The 20,342-nt window shown below is 36.9% G+C and overlaps 1 protein-coding gene across 5 annotated transcripts in view; it reads right to left on the bottom strand.

The window, feature by feature from the left end:
* Positions 1-20,342, bottom strand: part of SYT1 (synaptotagmin 1) — a 330,603-nt gene that overhangs the window by 209,546 nt on the left and 100,715 nt on the right. For all 5 annotated transcript variants that reach the window (XM_064419593.1, XM_064419597.1, XM_064419598.1 and 2 more), the window contains one exon: positions 3,029-3,090. Coding sequence is in view for 1 of the 5 variants with exons in the window: in XM_064419598.1 (XP_064275668.1) it covers position 3,029 (1 nt within the window). In the remaining 4 variants the exon portion in view is untranslated. The remainder of the gene's footprint in view (positions 1-3,028; positions 3,091-20,342) is intronic.

Raw genomic sequence — 20,342 nt, 5'->3', positions numbered from 1 at the left:
AATCCCCTAATTTATGTCACATTACCTGAAGCTGCCTTTATCAAACAAGAGTAACAAAAAACTTGTTATCAACTAGCTATCAATTATTTGACACTTCTTTGATAAACCAAAGTTGTGGCAGATGAAATCTGATTGCTGCTGACCATGTGAGGACAATGGACACCTTTTTTTGAACACATGTTGTAGGAATTTTTCCCTATTTCTCGAAGGGTATCTGCAATCTTTTGCAATATCAAAGACAAATGACAAAGGCCCTTGCACTTAAAATAAAGCTGGGAACATGTAAAACCCACAAAATATACTATACATTATGACTTTTATCCTTTTAAAAATAAGAACAATATTGACTTTAATTATATTTTGTCAATATGTGGGGAATCCAATCTTTTTTTTGTCTCTAAGCACCAGATATTTTAAATTTTAGACTTTCATTCAAGTTGAAGGAAAAAAGGTACTCTGAAACACCTCCACAATTCCAATTTGTCAAACCCAGTGTCAGAAGAATGACTGGTTACTTCATGTATGAAGTCCTCAGGGGTGTTGTTAGAAGGCCCAAAGGTACCATACATGAAGTTCTCTCTATGGGAGAACATACAGCCTGATCAAGCTGGTAACATTGCTTCTCACTGATGATGGATGAGAGGTAAGAGTAATTTTATTTCTGTTTTATTATTCTAATTTTCCATGTATATTCCAAAGAGAGTGTTAAATAAATTTCACATCACAGATGTTAAATAACCACTGCAGAGTTTCATTTTTGTAATTATATATTCATTATATGTTAGATAATTTGTAGTTTATAATCATAATACCATGATTGATAAAATTAACCATGGATAATATGAAAAGGTCCTGTCAACCTATTCTGCCAGCAGAAGAGAGAGAATTTGTATGTGAAAGAGTACCAATAATAGTTGACTAATTTTTTCTCACTATACACAAATAAATCTGCATTATTTTGAAAAAGCTGCCTGTGAGTTCTGGCTACTTGACACGGAAACACAATTGGGGAAAAGATCTTCCAAAGTTTGCAGTAATGCAATTTATTTTCTACAAGTAGGTCTGTAACAATTTGTAGATTTTTTTATATATACAGATCAATTGAATTATACAAATTGCTTGGAATTGCTAGCACTTATTCATGCAACTACCAGTCACCTGCCGCCAAAACTTCAGATCCAGAGGCATAAAGCATAATTGATTAGGTGAAAGGTATCCCAAGCATTAAATAGCAACTTCCAAAGTTCCACTGTGTCTTTCCACATGTCAAATAAAATTGCAAGACCTGACCCATATTACACTACATTGTAACCCTTTGTGAATTCCTTAGACATAGGCATATGGCATTATTCTGTGCATTATGACCCAAAAGCAGCAATAAGGCTCTTGGTCTGCAGAGAACCTATTTGATACTAGAAATAGCAAGCTCAAAATTTGCCCAAGATCAGAAACATTCTGCAATGCAGCTCTGCCAAGAGTAAGAGGAGATGGCCCTATGTGGGAGATGTGAGCAGAAAATGTGAAGCTCGAGCAGACTGACTATGCAGCAAAAAATGGAAAGATAAAGGGTAAAAAGAGGTGTGATAGCATGTAGGGAATATAAACCACAGGAACCACAGGGGAAAGAAGAGAAAATGAAAGGAAAATATGATTAAAAGAAGAAGAAATAAAAAAAAATCAAATGAATAGATAAATAGGAGTTTTGAGAAGTTTTCTAGAATTCTCTGGTACATATGTATCATTTGCTATATATCTAGAAGATACCCACTGGTAACACAGTTTAGTACAGTGTACAAATAACCATACAGGTTCACAAACAAGCATTGTGCTGTTCTTAGATTTGTGAAATGTCACACATTTCCTTTCATGTTAAAGCCCATCATCAAACTGGTCAGCCCAGGGATAAAATAGGTATTTTTTTGCTATTGAGATTTACACACATTTTTTTCCAATAAAGAATATTATTCTTATTATTTCTCAAGAAATATTCAATATTTATTTCTATTCAAAACTAGTCTGTTCCATACACCAGTTTGGTTAAATGAATAGGGATTTAATACACAGCATTAAAATTCCCTAACTTGTACCGCCAAATGTATATTCTAAAAGCAGAATGATGCTAAAGGACACATATTCTCTGCACATTACTTACCGTCCACAATTATCTACCACAAAAAAGGCAGGTTCTATTGGCACCTAGCACAGAGGAACTGTTAACAGAAATGTTTTACCATAAGTCCACCTGCTCTGGTTCTCATAACACCCAGTAATGTGGTACACCCGTGTAATCAGCCACAGCGCCCGGGGCACGCTACTTTGGACTGGCAGTGAAAGCACTGTCTGTGCTCTACTTTGTCATGACTGGTACTTCACCAGCAGCCCAAGACATTTTTTCTAGGGACAATGTCAATAATAGCACCCACAACACAAACATGGCTCATTTTCTTGTCTCAGTAAGTGATCTTAATTTCTTGGTGTTTGAAAATGCTGCAGTTGTCAAAGGCCAGTGCAGCCACGCACTGCGATTCGTTAGACTGTGCAGTGAACAGCACAGCTATGACCAGGGCTGTTCAGAACAATTAGACACTGGTTACGTGATTAACACAAACCCATAAAAGCTTTTTGCTCCTACACCAACCCAGCAGGATCTAACTACAGTGGTGAATCTCTTTTCTGCAAAATTTCATGTGTGAGCAAATGTTGGCATAATAGTGTTTTTAGCTTGCTACTGTCAATTTCTATTGCAATGTAACTTTACTGAGAAAAAAAAACATAATATTCTCAGTATGGGCAGCAATGAAGGCACTTTGTGTGGATTACCTGGGCCTCTTACCTGAGATGATTACAGAATTTATAAAAGTCTACCCCTGTGAAATGAAACTAAGGCCTTGGATACAAGGCAGAGATGTTCACTGCACTAATATCTTGCACTTGTTGGAAGAACTGAAAATATGAAAGAATAAAAAAAAATAAATTAAAAGGAAGTGTAAGTCATGTTTAGCTTTGGAGTATGTAGTTGGCTACTTACTGTTCACAATAGAGAATGTCTGCTTAACTCTCTTCTCTTTGTTTATTCAGGACTCCACGCTTCTGTAAGAAAAACAAATACATGTGTTTAACATCCATTTAAAATTAACTCTCTACTTTCATTTGTGATACAGAAGTTTGACATTTTCTGACTTAGTTTTGGCTTACTCCAATATTTAAAACCCTGGGCTTTTGTGAAAGCACCCAGCAGAGAAAATCCACATCATCCCTTTTCCTTAAAAACCAGTTTTTCAGTCTTAGATACTACAATAGCAGCAGAGATGAAAAATCTACAGGTTCAGGGAACAAATCTCTCTTGAAACCTCAGACTAAATGCTGGGCATCCTAATTTTATCTGGGCACCTGCAGGCCTCCCCAGTTCCAGGAAGGTGACAGGCTTTCACATTTCTGAGGCTGTCAATCCTCTTGTCAAAATCAAATTCTCATGGTATATTAGATCTTGGCTGAATTACCCCATTAGACTGAGGAGCCAAGGAAGAAAGAACATATGCCTGCAATGACAGCCACAGCCTCCCTCACCACTTTTGGAGGAGAGTGGAACATGCTGCAGAGGGGTGTTTGATGCCTCACTCCTGCTGTTTCATACAGGAAATTTGTACAGTAAGAACTGAACACAGCACACCAGCTGCTTTAGCCTTTCTTGGCCAGGTTACAAGCATCACAGCAGAGGTGAGTTTTAAGGCAGGATTTGAAGGAACACAGCATACTGCCTTTGCAGATTTTACTATTAACAATTTTCATTAACAAAGGCTTCTTGAGAGAAGGGAGAAAATTGGAACTGCTGGGCAATAAGGGTTACAAGAAGGGCAACATTGCTGTGAAAGGCCAAGCACAATCAAGCTGTGAAGGCATTAATTGTGAAGATGATCAATTTGGATGCAGTTAAAAAACCGATCCAAATACATAGTTACCAAGATAGACAAATGCATTTTTAATTTTACATCAACTAAAAAATGAAAATGCTGTTATCTGAAACTGTCACACAACAGCACACCAACACTGGCCTTTAAAAAAGGCAAATCATGATTCCATCCACCATCTCACTCTAATCAGCAAACCATCTTTCATGACTCAAATCATACAGGACTCAAACTATAACTAATTATAAAATCGAATTTCCCCTTCTATTTTAGCAAGAAATTAATATTTCTTTCTGTATCATTCCGTCAATATTTATGTCACACCAGAAATCACTCATTTGCATATGAGTCTATGGAAGAAACCTGTTAAGCAACAATTAAGAACTGTTTGTAGCTGAGGGCTATATAATACATTAGTCAGAAGCATCTAGTATTTTGATGTTATTAAGTTTTAAACTTTTTCGAACCATAGGGATCAGCTCTTATATCTAACAGCCCATTTTGTTATGTCCTAGACATCAATGAGGAGCTGAACACTTAAAATGATGCAAGGTTAGCTGGACAATTATTTGAAATCTTATTCTAAAGGGTTTAGAATAATTCAGATGCTGGTGTAAAACACAGATAATTTCATTCCCACAATTTTTAACTCATATCAAATACCATGTCAATAGCCTTAGCAGGCCTTACCTCGCTTGGTGCTCTGTATTAGCTATATAAAATGTTCTGGTAGAGACCATGACAGACCTAATCTGAACTACTGTACTAAAATATCTCTGAACGGGTTCAACCAAAACTTTGCCTCTTGCTGTCAAGTCAAGTCCTTCCAAATGGAGGGATTTGAAATTCAGAAACACTCAGAAAGAGGGTTCAATAAAAGGACCTCTAATCTCCACCTTCTCCTGGGGTTCAGAGCCAGGGTTTTGGTTCAGGGCCCTGTGTATATTGCATTTGTGCAGAGGTAGCTGCAAGTGCCTTAGAGAAATTAACACCCAGAGTCACACCTGCTCTGTGGTGCACTGTCTCAATCTTTCCCTGTTTCTCTAAGCTGTCTGCGTCAAGCTGTGTCATATTATTACTGAGCCTTTCAGGAGGTTCACTGCTTCCTTCAGCAGCAACGACAAAATGGAAAGGAAAGACAAATGTTTAGTATACTATTAATTGTAAATAACTGAATTAAAGTACAGGTTATGCACTAGAGAAGCAAATTTAAGTGAAATTATGAGCAAGTGCGGTGCTGCACTAAGTGCAAACAGAGACAGCCCGCCTGCTCCTTTGAAGCTCACAGTCTGAGTTTCCAAAAGATATGAAAAACGTAATGGACATCTGGAATAAGCAAAAACCAATCAATAAAATTCAACACTGGTCCAGGAAACTAAATACCATCACTCTTTGCAAAGATTTGCAGAGCTAAAATATAAGGAGATAAATAAACTGGAAATATTTGCATTTCTAGAGGAGGATGAACACATTATAAAATAAATTCAGCTGTGTTTCTATCACTTACTATTAAACACGGGCAATTTTTTTATTAGATGTGTTGGAAAATTAATTCATTCACCCTTGGTTATGGACTCCTGTGGGTCTTCAATGCAGGAGATCCCCTGCAGTGACAACTATATTTTCAGAGCTACAAATAGCATCTGTCATAGTGCTGGTATCTTCCAAGGCTCCGTTTTCATTTCAATATTTGCAAGAGAAGACGTTTCCTAATGAAACCCTTGGAAATATCAACAGAAACACATTTTGATATGCATGACTACATTTTGCAATATCCCTTTGAAGTGTAATCTATATTTAACAAATGTTATCTACAGAAGATACTTTAAGGCATTTAATTTTAGGGTACGTACTCATTTAAATGATCTGCAACTTTGAATTGGTTAGCATATAGATAGCAAAAGTAAGAACAACAAAGCCTTTTTTCATTAATTCTAAACTCTCTGATCCCAGTCACCTTTATGGTAACCAATTATGGAAATAGTCCCATTAAACTTGGGCAGGACTGGAGCTCCAAAATAAAACCAGTTCAGTCAAAAACACTGTAGTTAAGATTATACATGCATATATGCTCATGAAATGAAACCCTACTCCACTGCAAGGAAGGAAGTCTGCAATTTTGCTCAGGAAGCCTTTGTTTAACTCATACAGAAACCAAGTGGATTTACATTTATTACAGGTGACAAAGAACATTTTTAGCATCACAGAATCATGGCAAAAATAAGCCCCTTTTATTAGATGCTTCACTTTTCATTGTGAACTGTGATACAAAAGATGAAAGGGAAGTTGCATGGTAATTAAAAGATTTCTCAAGGTATCTTAGGCCATCTGCAGTTTCTTTATTCCATTACTATTTTTAAAACCAGGAGCAACTATGTGATCTTTTACAAACTCCATGAAGAAACAATTTTTATCTGTTTAGGATTATGGGCTAAACACTCGTTAGTAGAGCATATGGCTGTTATTTGAGTATTACTCTTCCCTCTCTTCTTTCAAACACTGAGGAATAATTTTGCAAACTGAATCTCTGTACTCTGGAGTAATAAAGAGCTGCTAATATATCATCATTATGGCTCAGTGACAGTTCCAGAGCACAACTGGACAACATGTTTGTCATGAAGGAATAAATGCTCTAGAAATCAGTTTCAGGAGGGTTTTGGTTTTGACAGAGCTGAAACTTAGCCCAGGTTTATTTACTTTATTGACTGTCGTTCAGACCTGAGAAGATCCACTTATGTGGCATATCTGGAAGGTTTGGAATAAACTATCTTGAAATTTTGTGTGGCAAAATGAAAAAATATAAACTAAACCTCAAACAAAAAGCAGCCGTTGTTTAGCCTGCTGAATATAGCAGCACATCCTCAAAACACAAACCCAATAGTCTTAGAAGTGAAAATGGATATTTCAAATTTTATTCTCTGCTTTAAAATTATTTATGAGAGAAAATCAGATTAATTGAAAGTGGAGGAGGTCCATTATGAATAGACTGACATCCTGTAAAACATAGAACTGATGTCTGGAAAAATGAGGCTAGCATTCGATTATGAAGTTTAAATTGGCTAATAACCAGTACAGAGTCTGGATAATTTCCAGTTGCATAATGTGCAACAAATTAAATGTATTTTGAAAAAAATGCAGTTGTGGGCATTTATTAATCGTTTCACATATTGAAACAGAAATTGTCATACTTTATGAACTTTACAGTCCTTAATCATATGTATATTCCACTATTTTATGGGCTTAATTTGCTCAGCATCAACTTTCACTGTGAGTAACATTGATTTTGTCAAAACCTCAAATAAGTCACAGAACAGATCTGAGGATTACTTCAGAAGGGATTTAAAGCACACACTGTGAATCTCTATACAACCACCACTTAAAACACTCTCCGTTCAGGCCCAGATGGATTGCTATGGCAACAGAATCCCAAATACCAGGTTTGTAACTAACAAAAATGTAAATTATTGATGAACCCAAGAGTTGTCTCTCTTGGACACCCTCCTATTCAAATACCAAGCCGTATGGCTAGAATACAGAGAAATGGTTGATATGCAATTTCCCCAGCCCACTGAGCACTAATCCCAAAGGATTTCATTAAATCTTTTGGCTTAAATTTTTATTCTTGGAACAGCAGTCAGCAAGCAGGGATTACATTAAAACAGGCACTATTGAGGTCATTACTGACTAAATTCAGGCCTGTAATATAACAAAACAGGAACTAATTTTAAATATACCTCCACACACACCCCTCCTCCCCCCAAAAATAGCACTGCTCTAAGTTACTATATATTAGGTGACAGCACTTTTTCCACTCACATCACCACCCTTCCTCCCTGCCTACAGGCAATGATGGAGAACAGTACTAAAGAGTAAAAAACAGAAAGACATATTATTTGATAAAGAGGTGCACATGTCATGGTAGAGGCGACTGTGCATAAACAACTAAGCTGCAGAACAATGAATGTAAGGAGGCTCTGCAGCCTTTGATATTCTGCAAATCAACACCAAGAATAAAAACTTCTCTAGCAAATGAGCAAATCAGAAGAGAGGAAGTACTTGGCATTTTTATTGCAAATTTCATGAACAGTCTGATAAGGGACCAAATACTGGTAGGAAAGCCAAGCACTATTGGAAAGCCTCTCAGACTTTATACAGAATGTGATTAATACAGTGAGGGTCAGACAAAAATCAGTTCTCATATTTTGGACTGTCCAGCTTGTTTTTAAAGAAACTGTGGCTCTAAAAAACCCAAACAATTCTCAGGCGTGTGCCTGCTGTTAGGTGTCACAGTACATAGACAAGAAATGGCAAACTTCTGACTCTTAAGAGTTTCTTACCAGACCCAATGTCCACCCAAAACTAGAAGGAAAAACCAGAACAGGGGTAAATTTGTGGAGATGGGTAAATATGGAGGGATGCTTTTGCTGATAGAAAGGAAACAATTATTGAAACAGAAAATGAAAGAGATAAAACCATGGCATAGAGTCATTTCCTAAGACGAGGGAGAAATTTAGAGCAACAGAATGAAAAGAAGATAGTGGTTGTACCACACACTTCCTGGTGGGGCAGGAGAAATTCTCCCATCCTCATTCATACAGATGAGCATTTACTTAACACAGTACATAAAGACAGAGGACCTACATAGGAAAGCTGTCGTTTGAACAGCCATTTAAGTTTACACATATTAACTAAATTGCAAGCCTTTATTCAGCTCTACAGATTTCTCCATTTAGCACAGGATTCAGCTCATTGCAGAACTTCTCTGGAAGTCCCTTTTACAATACTAGCAATGAAGCTACTTTTTCAGCCTCTGTTCACTTGTTTCGAGCTACCTGTCACCTAAAATTGAAAGACCCTCCCCTGTAACTTCCTCAGAATTTCAGTTCTTAGCAGAACCAGGTGTTTCAACTTCTGACTAGCTTTTTTTTTTTGTTATTTCCATACACCTTCATCAGACATGCTGTGTTTCTGCTACACACAACTCACACACAGGCAAGAGCAGCCCCTAACCCTCAGTAAGTGCCCGCTGCTCCTCAAACACCCCTGCATCGCTCTCCCAGTCACGTGATGCTTCTCACATTCTCAGATTCTTTCTCCTACCACTGCTGCCTGGAATATGCCTTGTTACCCTCTTTGGTTCTCAGTCCTGGTGGATTCAGATCTCTTACTGCCCACCAAAAGCCTTTCCCAGCTTATGCTTTATCCTTACACTTGGCTTGATGTTAGAAGAGCCATCCACTCTGATACTTCCATCAACCACACCTAGGTCAGCATTGTAAGTTCATGATCAATAAATAATCATATGAATCAGTAGGCACTAAAAGAGTTTCTTTTCAAGAAAGAAAACCTGTTAATGGTGATGACAGGGTCAGCGACAACACAGACATAAATGGGTGTCTGAATCATCTCGAGATGTTTTAAGAATCTTATGTGGACAAAAGTGTATCAGAATTTGGGGCAACAATAGCATTTCCTCCCTCCAGTAGCTATCCAGGACAATATATATCTCTTCTTCTACCAACACTCATTTCACTGTGAAGATATTGTAGTCCTGCTTTAGAAATTGGATGGGACAAGTGCCAGCAATACGGATGAATAGCAAATGTGGCACAGACTTCCAGGAAATCTTTGCATATAACAGACCGTTAAAGGAGTTAAGCTGGACGTGTTCACACTTATGTAGGGACACTTCAACCACTACACTGTATCTGCCATGTGGAGCTGCTCTGAAAGGAGTATTTCTGTGGAGCTGCTCTGGAATGGAACTTCCCGGCATGCAGCTTGCCATTCCTGCTCTGTGATTGCTGGGTACGTATCAGCCATTTTCTTAGACAAACTTCATATGAAACTTCTTTTTTTCCAATTCCAAATATGAACATGTGAGAATACTAACATTTATTAACAATAAAAAGCTATAAAACTTCATCAGAGTGAAGCTTCATTTTCCTAAGTGTAAGTTTTCAAGACTTCAGCTGAAACAACCAGCACTTGTAACATGGCATTCCATCAAATTTAATTCCAAATATTTTCAGGGTTTTCTTGACAATAAGATATAAAGCTACAATTATTTTTCTGAGACATTTTAGAAAAAAAGAAACACAGTTCTCCATATATTGCTTTATAACACTATTTAGACTAGGCATCTTGGATTACATGAAATTATAAGAAAAGAGTTCCTAGCAAAATTGGTTTCACATGTCATATTTAGGTTGCTTGTTACAGCTGTAGACTAAGACTTATTTAGAAGCACAATGGAGATTTTTAATCAGTCTCCTAAATCCTTCCTAGAAAGATAATGTATCTTTACATTAGTAGATACACACTCAGGTGCATTCCAGTGTTTGGAGATTCAAAACTAATTGCTTTTATCACAGGACGAAAGAATCTGCTGCAATATCCACTGCAGGGAGTGATTATACGTTACATAACACAGCTGATCTTTTTGTTCTGGTGTGAGATGCTTTATTTATTTATTTATCTGCCAATTCTCCTTTATGAAAATGTACTAATATGGGTAAGCAATTCACCCCTAAAATCTGACAGTGAGTGTCAACACCTCAGCAAATTAAGCTACATAATCTATGGGTGAGTTGTTCCAATACCCTTTCTAAATTACTCTAGAGAGACCTACTGCGGCAACAACTTCAGTATTTCTTGGCCCTTCAAAGGTAACTTTTTAGATGAAGAGAAAATTCTAAGCAGACTTATTTTGTAGTTCATCTGGATATGTACACAAAATGTATAGAGATGATAATTCACCACTGCTATAATGTCAGCCCACATTTTCTATACCATACAGCAAATTTTATTCATGCCACTGTTTTCTTCTAATGGAAATTATTAGAAAAAATGTGAAAGTCTACCAAGTCTAAATACAGACAAAATCAGGTTACTTCCTACCCCCCTCCTGTACTAATCCAAGAAGTAATGGACTACATGCTGCTCAGATTTCTGGTAAGCAGCAAAACAAATCCCATAAAGACAGCCACATCACTTTCCAAAGCTGGTACCCTTGATTTTTCACATTAATTTTAATGTTGCTTGTTCTGCATCCATCATGCAACAAGCCCTTTTGCTCCACACAGCAACTGCTCTCTGCTCCCTTTCACCTTTTTATAACTATCTGGGTGCTTCATATCCCAAGACTACTATTATTAAACTTCATGTGCAATTTCACTACTCTCACGATCACAGTTGGCTTTTCTCCTTTTCATTGAGCTACATTTTGAACTACTAAAGTATGAAAAGAGTAAGAGAAGGAAAACACACCAACTTGAATGAAGATTTTTTTAGTTTTTTGTTTACAAGAAACATGGTATTTTGTACCTTTCTGTGGTCAACATGACCAAAGAATGAAACACTCAAAATTAATAATGAAAGTGGACAGCACTGATCCCTTGCACTGGCACTAGACTTCATTAATAATAGGATCATTAAATAAAGTAAGCATACATGAAGATTTTAAATGTTTATTTTCAGTTACAACACATAATATTTCATCATCAAAAAATGTTTCTAATCCCTCTACTATGTTTAGCATTAAAATAACTTCATTGTAACACCATAAGAGGAAGAAAACATTTATACCAACATTGGTGGAAATACTTTACAACCTTATGGATAGATGATTAGGACAAAATTATGAGCAATTAGTTAAAAATAAAAAAAAAAAGTTTTCAGCTTCCAAATTTTTCATGTAAAAAAAATAACTGTGGTATTTGTCTTTGAAACATTTATTACAAGAATGGATTACCATTATGAGACTGTTTTATAAATATCACAAAGCCTGTTTGAAAAAAGAAACTCATCTTATATCATGTTCTCTGTCTTCCTCAGCGTGCAAGAATATTAGACCTCCTTATAGTCAGTAAAGAAAACCCCAAACCTGAACAATCATTAAAAATTGTGTCTTTCCTATTTAGTGCTGTCCAGAACATGACTTTCTCAGTGACTGTCATTGTGGCATATAGGGCTGTCTCCTGGAAGGAGCTGTACATAGCAGCACTAAGAGATGCCCTGACCAGTATTACTGGTCCTCAAACACAAGTAATAGGCTGACCAGTCAGTAGAGCTTTCTGTTTCTTCAGCATTTTAACTTCTGCCTAGACACAGAGGCCAACAAATAAACTAAACCCAACGAAAGAATAGCAGATAAATGTATTGCATGTGTATAAAATAGGTGAATGCCAAGAGCAACACAAACTGGAGTTTCTTGTCAGGTTACAACTTGCTGAAAAAACGTGTAACCTAAGTGACAAGAGTGAACACTGAGTGACATGTAACAACAGCCTGTGGAAAGTATGAGATGGGCATGCAAGCAGCCGCAGCTACAAGTGCTACCTTGATTCTCGAAGCTGCAAAGTCAACTCAGCAGCAACTGCACATTTCAGTAGGAATGTCTCATATCCCTGAGATAAATGGTTGCCAGCCTGGCTGCCTGTGCAAGCGAGAGAATTTGGTCACTGGAGCTCTTAACTGAGCGCAGGTGTCCCAGTGCAGTGTGTCTAAGCCATGCTACTTTCCATAGTTAGTGGCACAGAGTAACATCCTACCTGGCCACCTTGGCTTCCTTCCCTGGTCAGCTAACAGGGTTGGGCTGGTACCTACAGTAAAGTTCATCTCCACATTTATAGAAGCACAGTGAAAGTTTTAACTAGCCTATAGCTGCTGGTATTTGGGTCTAAATTCATTATTACAGAACATCCTCTAGAGATACAATTTCCATATCTTAAAGCTTTTCTTTACATATTATGTGCACATGCCTGATTTTGCAATACTAAAGATGAACTGAAGTAATCACAGGTGTCACTCTGGGCTGCAACAGAAGTGCTTAACTGCCAATCCTTGCAGATTACATGCAAAGATATTATTTAAAAAATAGGAGGATAAAAGACAAGTGGTGGTTTTGCAAGTTTTCATAACAGTAAAAGGAAGCATCAAGTCCACATTCAGCAAATCTGATCGCCTAATCAAAAACCAGCACATCAGACAGTGCAGTGTTGATGTGCAGATGGCTAGGAACATTAAAAGAGGTAGTTATCATTATTGTTCCTTACGTATCTGAGTAAAGAAAAGACATCATGATATTGTATTTGCCTATAAAATCAACTTCCTCAGCTAGACATTGCCAGAAGGAATCGAATGGAAATATCTGTTTAGTGAAAATCAAATAATTACCTTGTAATTACCATCTCGTGTCACATTTAATGTTAGCATCTCTAAATCAAGGAAAATTCAAAAAAAGGGCTATTTGAAATCCTTAAAAAAAACATATGGGCAAATATTTTAATTGGGCTACTTTTGCTAATGAAGCTAAGTATTCCACATAGCAATATTTCTCCCTTTTTGTAGAGCCAAATGTTAACATAAACCACCCTTTAATTTAATCTTCCTACCCATCTTGACAAAACCTGCTCAATTTTTGATTATTAGATTCTCTGAAATACAGCTTATTTGGGCCAAACTTCAGCCACTTCATAAAAACTACTGATTTGCACTCAAACAGCACACTGGAGCAGTCTGAAGGAAACAACCATTTGTTCTGTCTCAACTGATGTATAGTGTAATTTTCTGAGATTCTTTCATTGCAATTTGCAAACACATTAGCTAAGTCTACGAAACAAAAGCAATCTGTACTACCCATGGCACAGAAGAAGCAGAAGCAGAAAGTTAGAAAACATAACAAATGTCTGAATCATCTTGAGGCAGGGACATACTCTTCCTCAACGCAAAACATCATTATCCAAAATGTGCCTCATCTATTTTTCTGACAAAGGAAACCAGGCCACTGAACACCTACAGTCTTAAAACAGGCTGTATAGGAGTTTTAAGGAGGGGCCTAGAGAAGACAAACTTACCTTGGACTAATTCAGGGAAGCAACACCGCAGTTAGGTTATGAGACTTCCAGTCCCTTTGTCCAGTTCCTGCAGTTCCACCCTCAATTCTATAGCCACACTAGCCTCTCATCCCAAAAGGGGAAAGCTAGTTAACACTGACAAGCTTAAGATCTCTGCTGAATAATCCAAATGCAGAATCTAGCAGGTGCCACTGAACACCTTGCAATATTGTTACTTTTCAAACAAAGCAGATGTAAGGAAATGCATTGTGGGCAGGAAGGGGAATGTAAGTGCAGCTTTGATAAACAGCCAGATAAGAATATAACTGTATTCACGAATAGGAAGGGACAGCACAATAGACACTGTTACACAGAATGACTGTTACAGCATCTCACAGCACAGATTTTAAAATAATCAAGAAAACACCACATGACGTATCTAAAACTTCATTTCAGCATCTGGCAAAAAGGAACTATCTGTTAAAGATCATCTCGTTCAAGGAAACCCTTAATATGAGTTTCTGTAAAAAAGGAACTTGAAATTGCCTGTCAACAAATCAGCAGATGCCCTTTCTGAAGCTGACAGGTGCTTTTTGGCACTATTGTAATGACCATAAGTACTTCATTGCACCGGGTAGAATCAATTGTTTTAATCAATTTCCACTATCACGTATGAAGTATTCAGACAATTTTCTAATCTATGCTGTGCACTGACATAAAATATGCAAATTCAGCATACTCAGGCAAAGCTGACTGTCAATATATTTTCCTTTTGACAAACATCAGCATTTTGCCTTTAAGGTTTCAGTCCTGTCTCAAGAACCAAAGCAAGGGATCTTAAGCAAAACTGATTATCTTAAAATACAATAACACAATCCACAGCAGTGTCAGTCTTCAGCAAAGTTCTATGATACATTGAGATTTCAGGATGCAATGTGAAATGCTGCTTTATGAACAGAACAACCCGACAGCTTAAAACAGGAACATTATGGATTCATTCCGGTACATCAATAAATGCAACGTCTCTGTCAAGTATTTTCTTTCTGAAAGCTCTCTATTCATATACCAGAAAATTCGGGAGATTAGAAAACAGGAAGAGTAGGAGAAAGGAGAAAATAACAAAGAAATCAAGTATCTCCTCCTTTGGCCCTGGTTTCATTTGTTCATTCCTGATACACTTTCTCTTCTTCTTCTCCACCTTCTCCTCAAACTAAAATGGGCATCTAACAGAGCTGATAGTTGCCATTCTTTGCACCTAAATAGTTCCTTTGAGCATACAGTAAGAAACTGTCTTGAAGTACTTTTATTCTGAATCTTGCCACACTCATAAGAATAAGTGAAAAAAGAAGCTGAGAGATTAAATTACCCTAACTGCAAAGCAATTCTTGCTTGACAAAAAAATCCAGATCTGCTTGTTTTGCAATTTGTCCAGTGCTCTCTCAAAAATATGAGTTTGCAATGAGATATAACAACAGAAACAGACCAATGTGATTTTTGGTGTTTCAGCTGCCAGCTTCCATGCCCATTAGAGACAATACCCTTATCTTAGCTTGTTGAAAAATACATCTGATTTCATTTTTAGCTTTACAAATATGAAACATAAATCATTGTAAGAGATCACTGAGCATGTTATGAAAAGCAAAGAGGAGTCTTAAGAGGTAGATTTTGGAGAAATGTGGCAGGCAGACAACTGACACTGTTAAAAAAAAACAAACCAGCTGAAGAGAGTGGGAAGTATCTGAAATGTTGAAGACTCGCCAGTATTTGGTACATGACCAGCACTGTAAACAAGCATAACAAGACAGAAGAGGGAATGAAAGCAGTGGCTGGATACCAAAAACCCCTTATTTTGCTCTGAAATATTTTAAGGGAAATAGTAAAGTCCACCTATTCCTGGACCAGGAAAAACACAATAAAGTAGGTAGCTGAAATCATCTTACATTAGTTGAGCTGACGACTACTTGAACTAAATATTTATTTTCTTCTTGTCACCTTACCCTCCAGTGAACACCATGGTGTTATTGTGGAGGTGAATGGAATTAGTGGAGCTAATACAGGGTTAGAAGTCAAGAACTCTAGAGATGTAATCCTGGATTAGTCTCTGACTTGCTCTGGTACCATGTTTATGTCACTGTTGAGTTTCTCTACTAATAAAGCAGATACAATAACATAGAACTCATGAAGGACCTTGCAGGATTAAAGTGTGCAGTATTTTGCAGGAAAGCTGCCAAATTTACGTTTCCTGCACCACTTAAATGGATCAGGCTACAGGGACTGGGCCTTATGTCTACAAAAATATTAACTGCAGTAGAAAAGAATCAAGACAATCCTGAGTGTTTTTAAAAATTTTACCTTTGCATTACTCAACCATTTGCCATGGGGACTGAATCTTTGCACTTCTGGGACTTTGCTGGATTTCCAGATTTATACTGCAGGACAGCTGAAGTTTTCCTTTGGCCCTAACACCTTAAGATTGTTCTTCTAAGGCATGACATTATAAATAGAAAAAAAAAAAGCACCACTTTAAATATCCTTCACTATTTTGTTTTAAAAAGCCTTTAAAGCTACAAGAGCCTCTTACTATTCATCTGTAAATGGCTCATCACATTTGACTCTCTGTGCAAGGTGGTATTACAAAGAAACATGTCTCATAATACATTTAATGTGGTTCAGTTGCCATTGCTAATAACACTACATTTATCCTACTAAATCCCAAAGTATTATCTTTTCACCAGCATAGGAATTACTCAGCCACAACTGAAATATGCTCTTAGATGGAGCAGTTTAAACAAAGATGAAAGACCACAGGACTGCAAGACTATTGACAGTATTTTCTGGATTGTTTAAATATAATAAAGTAAATTCAGCAATAATTCTAAATTCTTCACTGTTCCATATTTCCCTTTCACAATGAATTTCTTTTTGCTGTGTTTTTTTTCTCTTGTTGCACCCATTGTGTTACATCATTCCAAATATCAAGATAAGGAATTTCTTGTAGCCCTAAATGAAATCACAGTACCTTATGTATAAGCACTTATCTGTATTTGTAGGCATGTATGCCTTTGTCAAGCTCTATCCACTCACACATATATTCCTTCTTTATTTACCCAGCTTCCCCAAAAATCAAGGTACAACTCTATTGCATATAGATGTTCTCTATTTGAGAATTTTTGGTTACAAACTATAGTACACCAAACAATAACTAACTGGATTAAGTTAATACCCACGATTATGTCAGACATTAATTATATTCTCTATATGACTAAAAGGCTGAAACAGAAATATTTACTTTGGATAACAAGGTGCAGTTATACCAGCATGAGCATAAAACTGAATATGTGAATAAACAACACACTATAAATGTAATTGTTTTAGTTCCTGAATATATACAAATGTATAGCATTTAAAATATGATGTAATGAGGCCTTACATAAAAACAATATATATTATCAAAGGATCACCCATATCTAAGATAATGGGCTAAAGAGTCTGAATTACACAAGGGAAATGTGAGATGAGCCCAATTTAGATGCCTCCCTGGTAGCAGTAAAGAGATTTATAACACTCTGTGCAAAAGCAGGGAGGCCTTTGACACCCAGGATGTTCAAAAACCTTCAGTCAGATCAGTGTACCGTTCTGAAATAACAACAAACACTATAGAATTTATGGCACAAGAATAACACAGGAAGATGACGCATTCCAGCCTGGATACAGCACATATAGACTGAGTTAGAGATATTCTGTAACAGGGTACTATGCTTTTATGCCCAGATGCCTTCTGAAGTCTTAAAAAAGTAACTAAAATAGCTATTGAGAGATACTGTAATTGATAGTGATAATTACCTTGGTAGGAGGCAAAAGGCTATGCTGCAGCAGTGCACAAACGTCTCTTTTGCAAGCCTGCTAAATGTATTGATTTGGCATATTCTGTACCATAGGCTTCTTTATTAAATACAGCACTTTACTCACACTAGTCTTCCAAACACCAATAAGAGAACTTGGTCTGAGTCTTCTGATTTTATGCAGTACAGATAATATCGCCCTGTTCTTTGGGAGAACTCATTTCATAGGAGCCAGAAGCCAAATAAATTATCAACTGTCAGTTATTGACTAGTCATCAAAAGTATATTTGGCGGCAATACTATGCAGAGAAACATGAGTTAGATCTACTCAACCACACAGCAGAGTTTTCTGCATGAAGGCAGCTGCAAGCCCTGCCCTGGAGACGGCAGTGCCACTAAACCCACCTTAGATGTTGGGATTTCCCCTTGAAGCAGGGTGGCAAAGGCCATGTACCACCTGAAGTTAAAGAGGCAAGACAAAACAAAGTCAGGTTTGGCTGGGCCAAGAACCTTGAAGGAAGGTTTTCAACCTCTGTGGGCTCCAGGGTTAATACTGAGCCAGCCAGATTGCTGGCTTTAGCTGGTCCTCGATACTGATTGAAGACTGACCTGGCCTGAAATTTTGGTAGAGCATGGAATAAACTTCTGAGAACTACAGTAGTAGAAATACTACAAAAAGCAGAGGATCTTATGTGGTGGCTTGTTTTTGGTTGTGGGTTTTTTGGGGGTTTTTTTGGGACCATCTAATTCATCTTCCTGCTTAGGTCAGCCTACCTTCTTTAAAGCAAAGCCATTCTGTGGCTTTGCTGATTCTGTGTAGTTTTACAATTTCCTTCATAACCAAGCCTAAGAAGACATCAATACTACTTTGAAATGACAAAGAATGAAATGGGAAAGACCCAGGACTTCCAATACTTACCAAGGAACTGTATCACAACAAAGAAATTAATTTCCCCAGTACATGGAAGATAACACCCTAGGCACCAACTTCAGTCTTCAGCAAACATAGATAACTCTGGAAAAACCTCTTGAATATTCTGCCAAGCAACAAGTTGCAGAACACCTGAACTTTTTCACACAAGGAGTCAAAAGGTACCCAAATCTCTAAGCCACTGGAAGGCTGTAGGAGAGCTCAAGAACATCCAAATGTCATTACGCTTTGCAACAACAAAATAATTTGTTAGTTGAAAATACTCAGAGCTGAGTAGGGTGGGGCAGGACTTTTTAACTTTTTCCACTATAAGTGGGATAGAAGGGAAAACAGAGCTGTATCAGCTTTGCCCTTCTACAGTAATCATGTAGATTTTGTGAGTTTTTGTACTGTTTTAAGTGGAAAACAGAGCAACCAAGTTGCTTCACCATTTTCTACCATGGGTCAGTAAAGCCATTCTGTGCAGTTTTCATATGCCATAACTGCATTCCAAAGCTTCCTTCATGCCTCACACTGGCTCTCTTTGTTCCTTTCCCTACATAATACTCCTCCTTGTTTATAAGGAGCTAATAGATTAAATGTTTGGTTTATTAGCTTTATGTTTGGCAAGTTAATTCAAATCACTACTGAGCTCTAAACATTCCCCCCAGATCAACAAATATCTATTCACTTCATATTTATCCTGTTTAACATGATCAGAAGGATTTTCCTGAGAGATGCTGAATTTCCTAAATAATAGAGATAGCTCGTGAAGAGTTAAAAACACTCAGCAAGATCTTTAAGCACACAGACAACTACTTTTAGTAGTCAGGAAACCTTTGAGACTACTTCTGTATTTAAACATATGTTTGTGTAACTGAATCAATGAACAGTACTCCCAGTCAAGCTAGAAGAGAAACATAATGGTAAAATTTGGTGGAAAAGGCCCAGATGGTTTCTGAAGATAAATCAACCATAAAAATACAGGAATTCAATTAAGCTTTGTTGTTCTACTTGGGGATGCTTACAGTTTTGTGTTTTGTGGCTGCATTTTAATTTAACTCTGTTAGTGGACAAAGCATGCCCTGAGACACACAATTTATTTCAATTATTATTTTCTTACACTATCTGACATAGATATAACACAAGAAAAACACATTCATTGTGGCATGATGTTGCATCATAATCTCGAAATTAATCCCACCCTCAGTATGGTAGTAAAAGGTAAACAAAAAAATGCTAAAATCCCTACAATTCTAGCATGCAAGAGAGGCTGGATCACCTCCTGTATCTTCCATAGAGACCTGAACAACCTGTTGTTTACTTGGTCAGTATTGGTTGTGATACCTCTTATGCTAACCACATAGTTTCATTCTTAACTTTTGGCTATACTCCTTGATATCTTAAATTGAACAAAATGTCACATCCATTTGTTTGTAATGATTATACAGACAAAGATGTGCTTTTAGATTATTTTAGAGATTTTCTCTCACTTCAAAAAGTTAAAATTGTAAGAAGACACTCATCTCCACTAGCATTTAACTCCAAAACTAAAAATGACCCTATGTTGCGAAAATTTCAGTTTTAAAATGTCCTGGAGCAATTAATCTTGCTATTTCAAAGAAAAATATATCTTTTGAAATAAAAAATAAATTGGGCTTTTCTTGTATAGTCTGTATCTTTTACTTTCTCAAGTTAAGCATAATTAAATTCAGGTGTATTTTTAAAAATAAAATAAAATTACAGAGAATATTCCAATATACTCAATTGCCCTTATTGTTAATTTACCTCTAATTATCCCTATCCATGAGATATTACATTATTTGAGAACTATTGATAGTTTTTT

The sequence above is a fragment of the Passer domesticus genome, chromosome 5 (assembly GCF_036417665.1).
Source record: "Passer domesticus isolate bPasDom1 chromosome 5, bPasDom1.hap1, whole genome shotgun sequence".
NCBI classification, from domain to species: domain Eukaryota; kingdom Metazoa; phylum Chordata; class Aves; order Passeriformes; family Passeridae; genus Passer; species Passer domesticus.
This window is presented reverse-complemented; position numbering and strand designations above follow the sequence as displayed.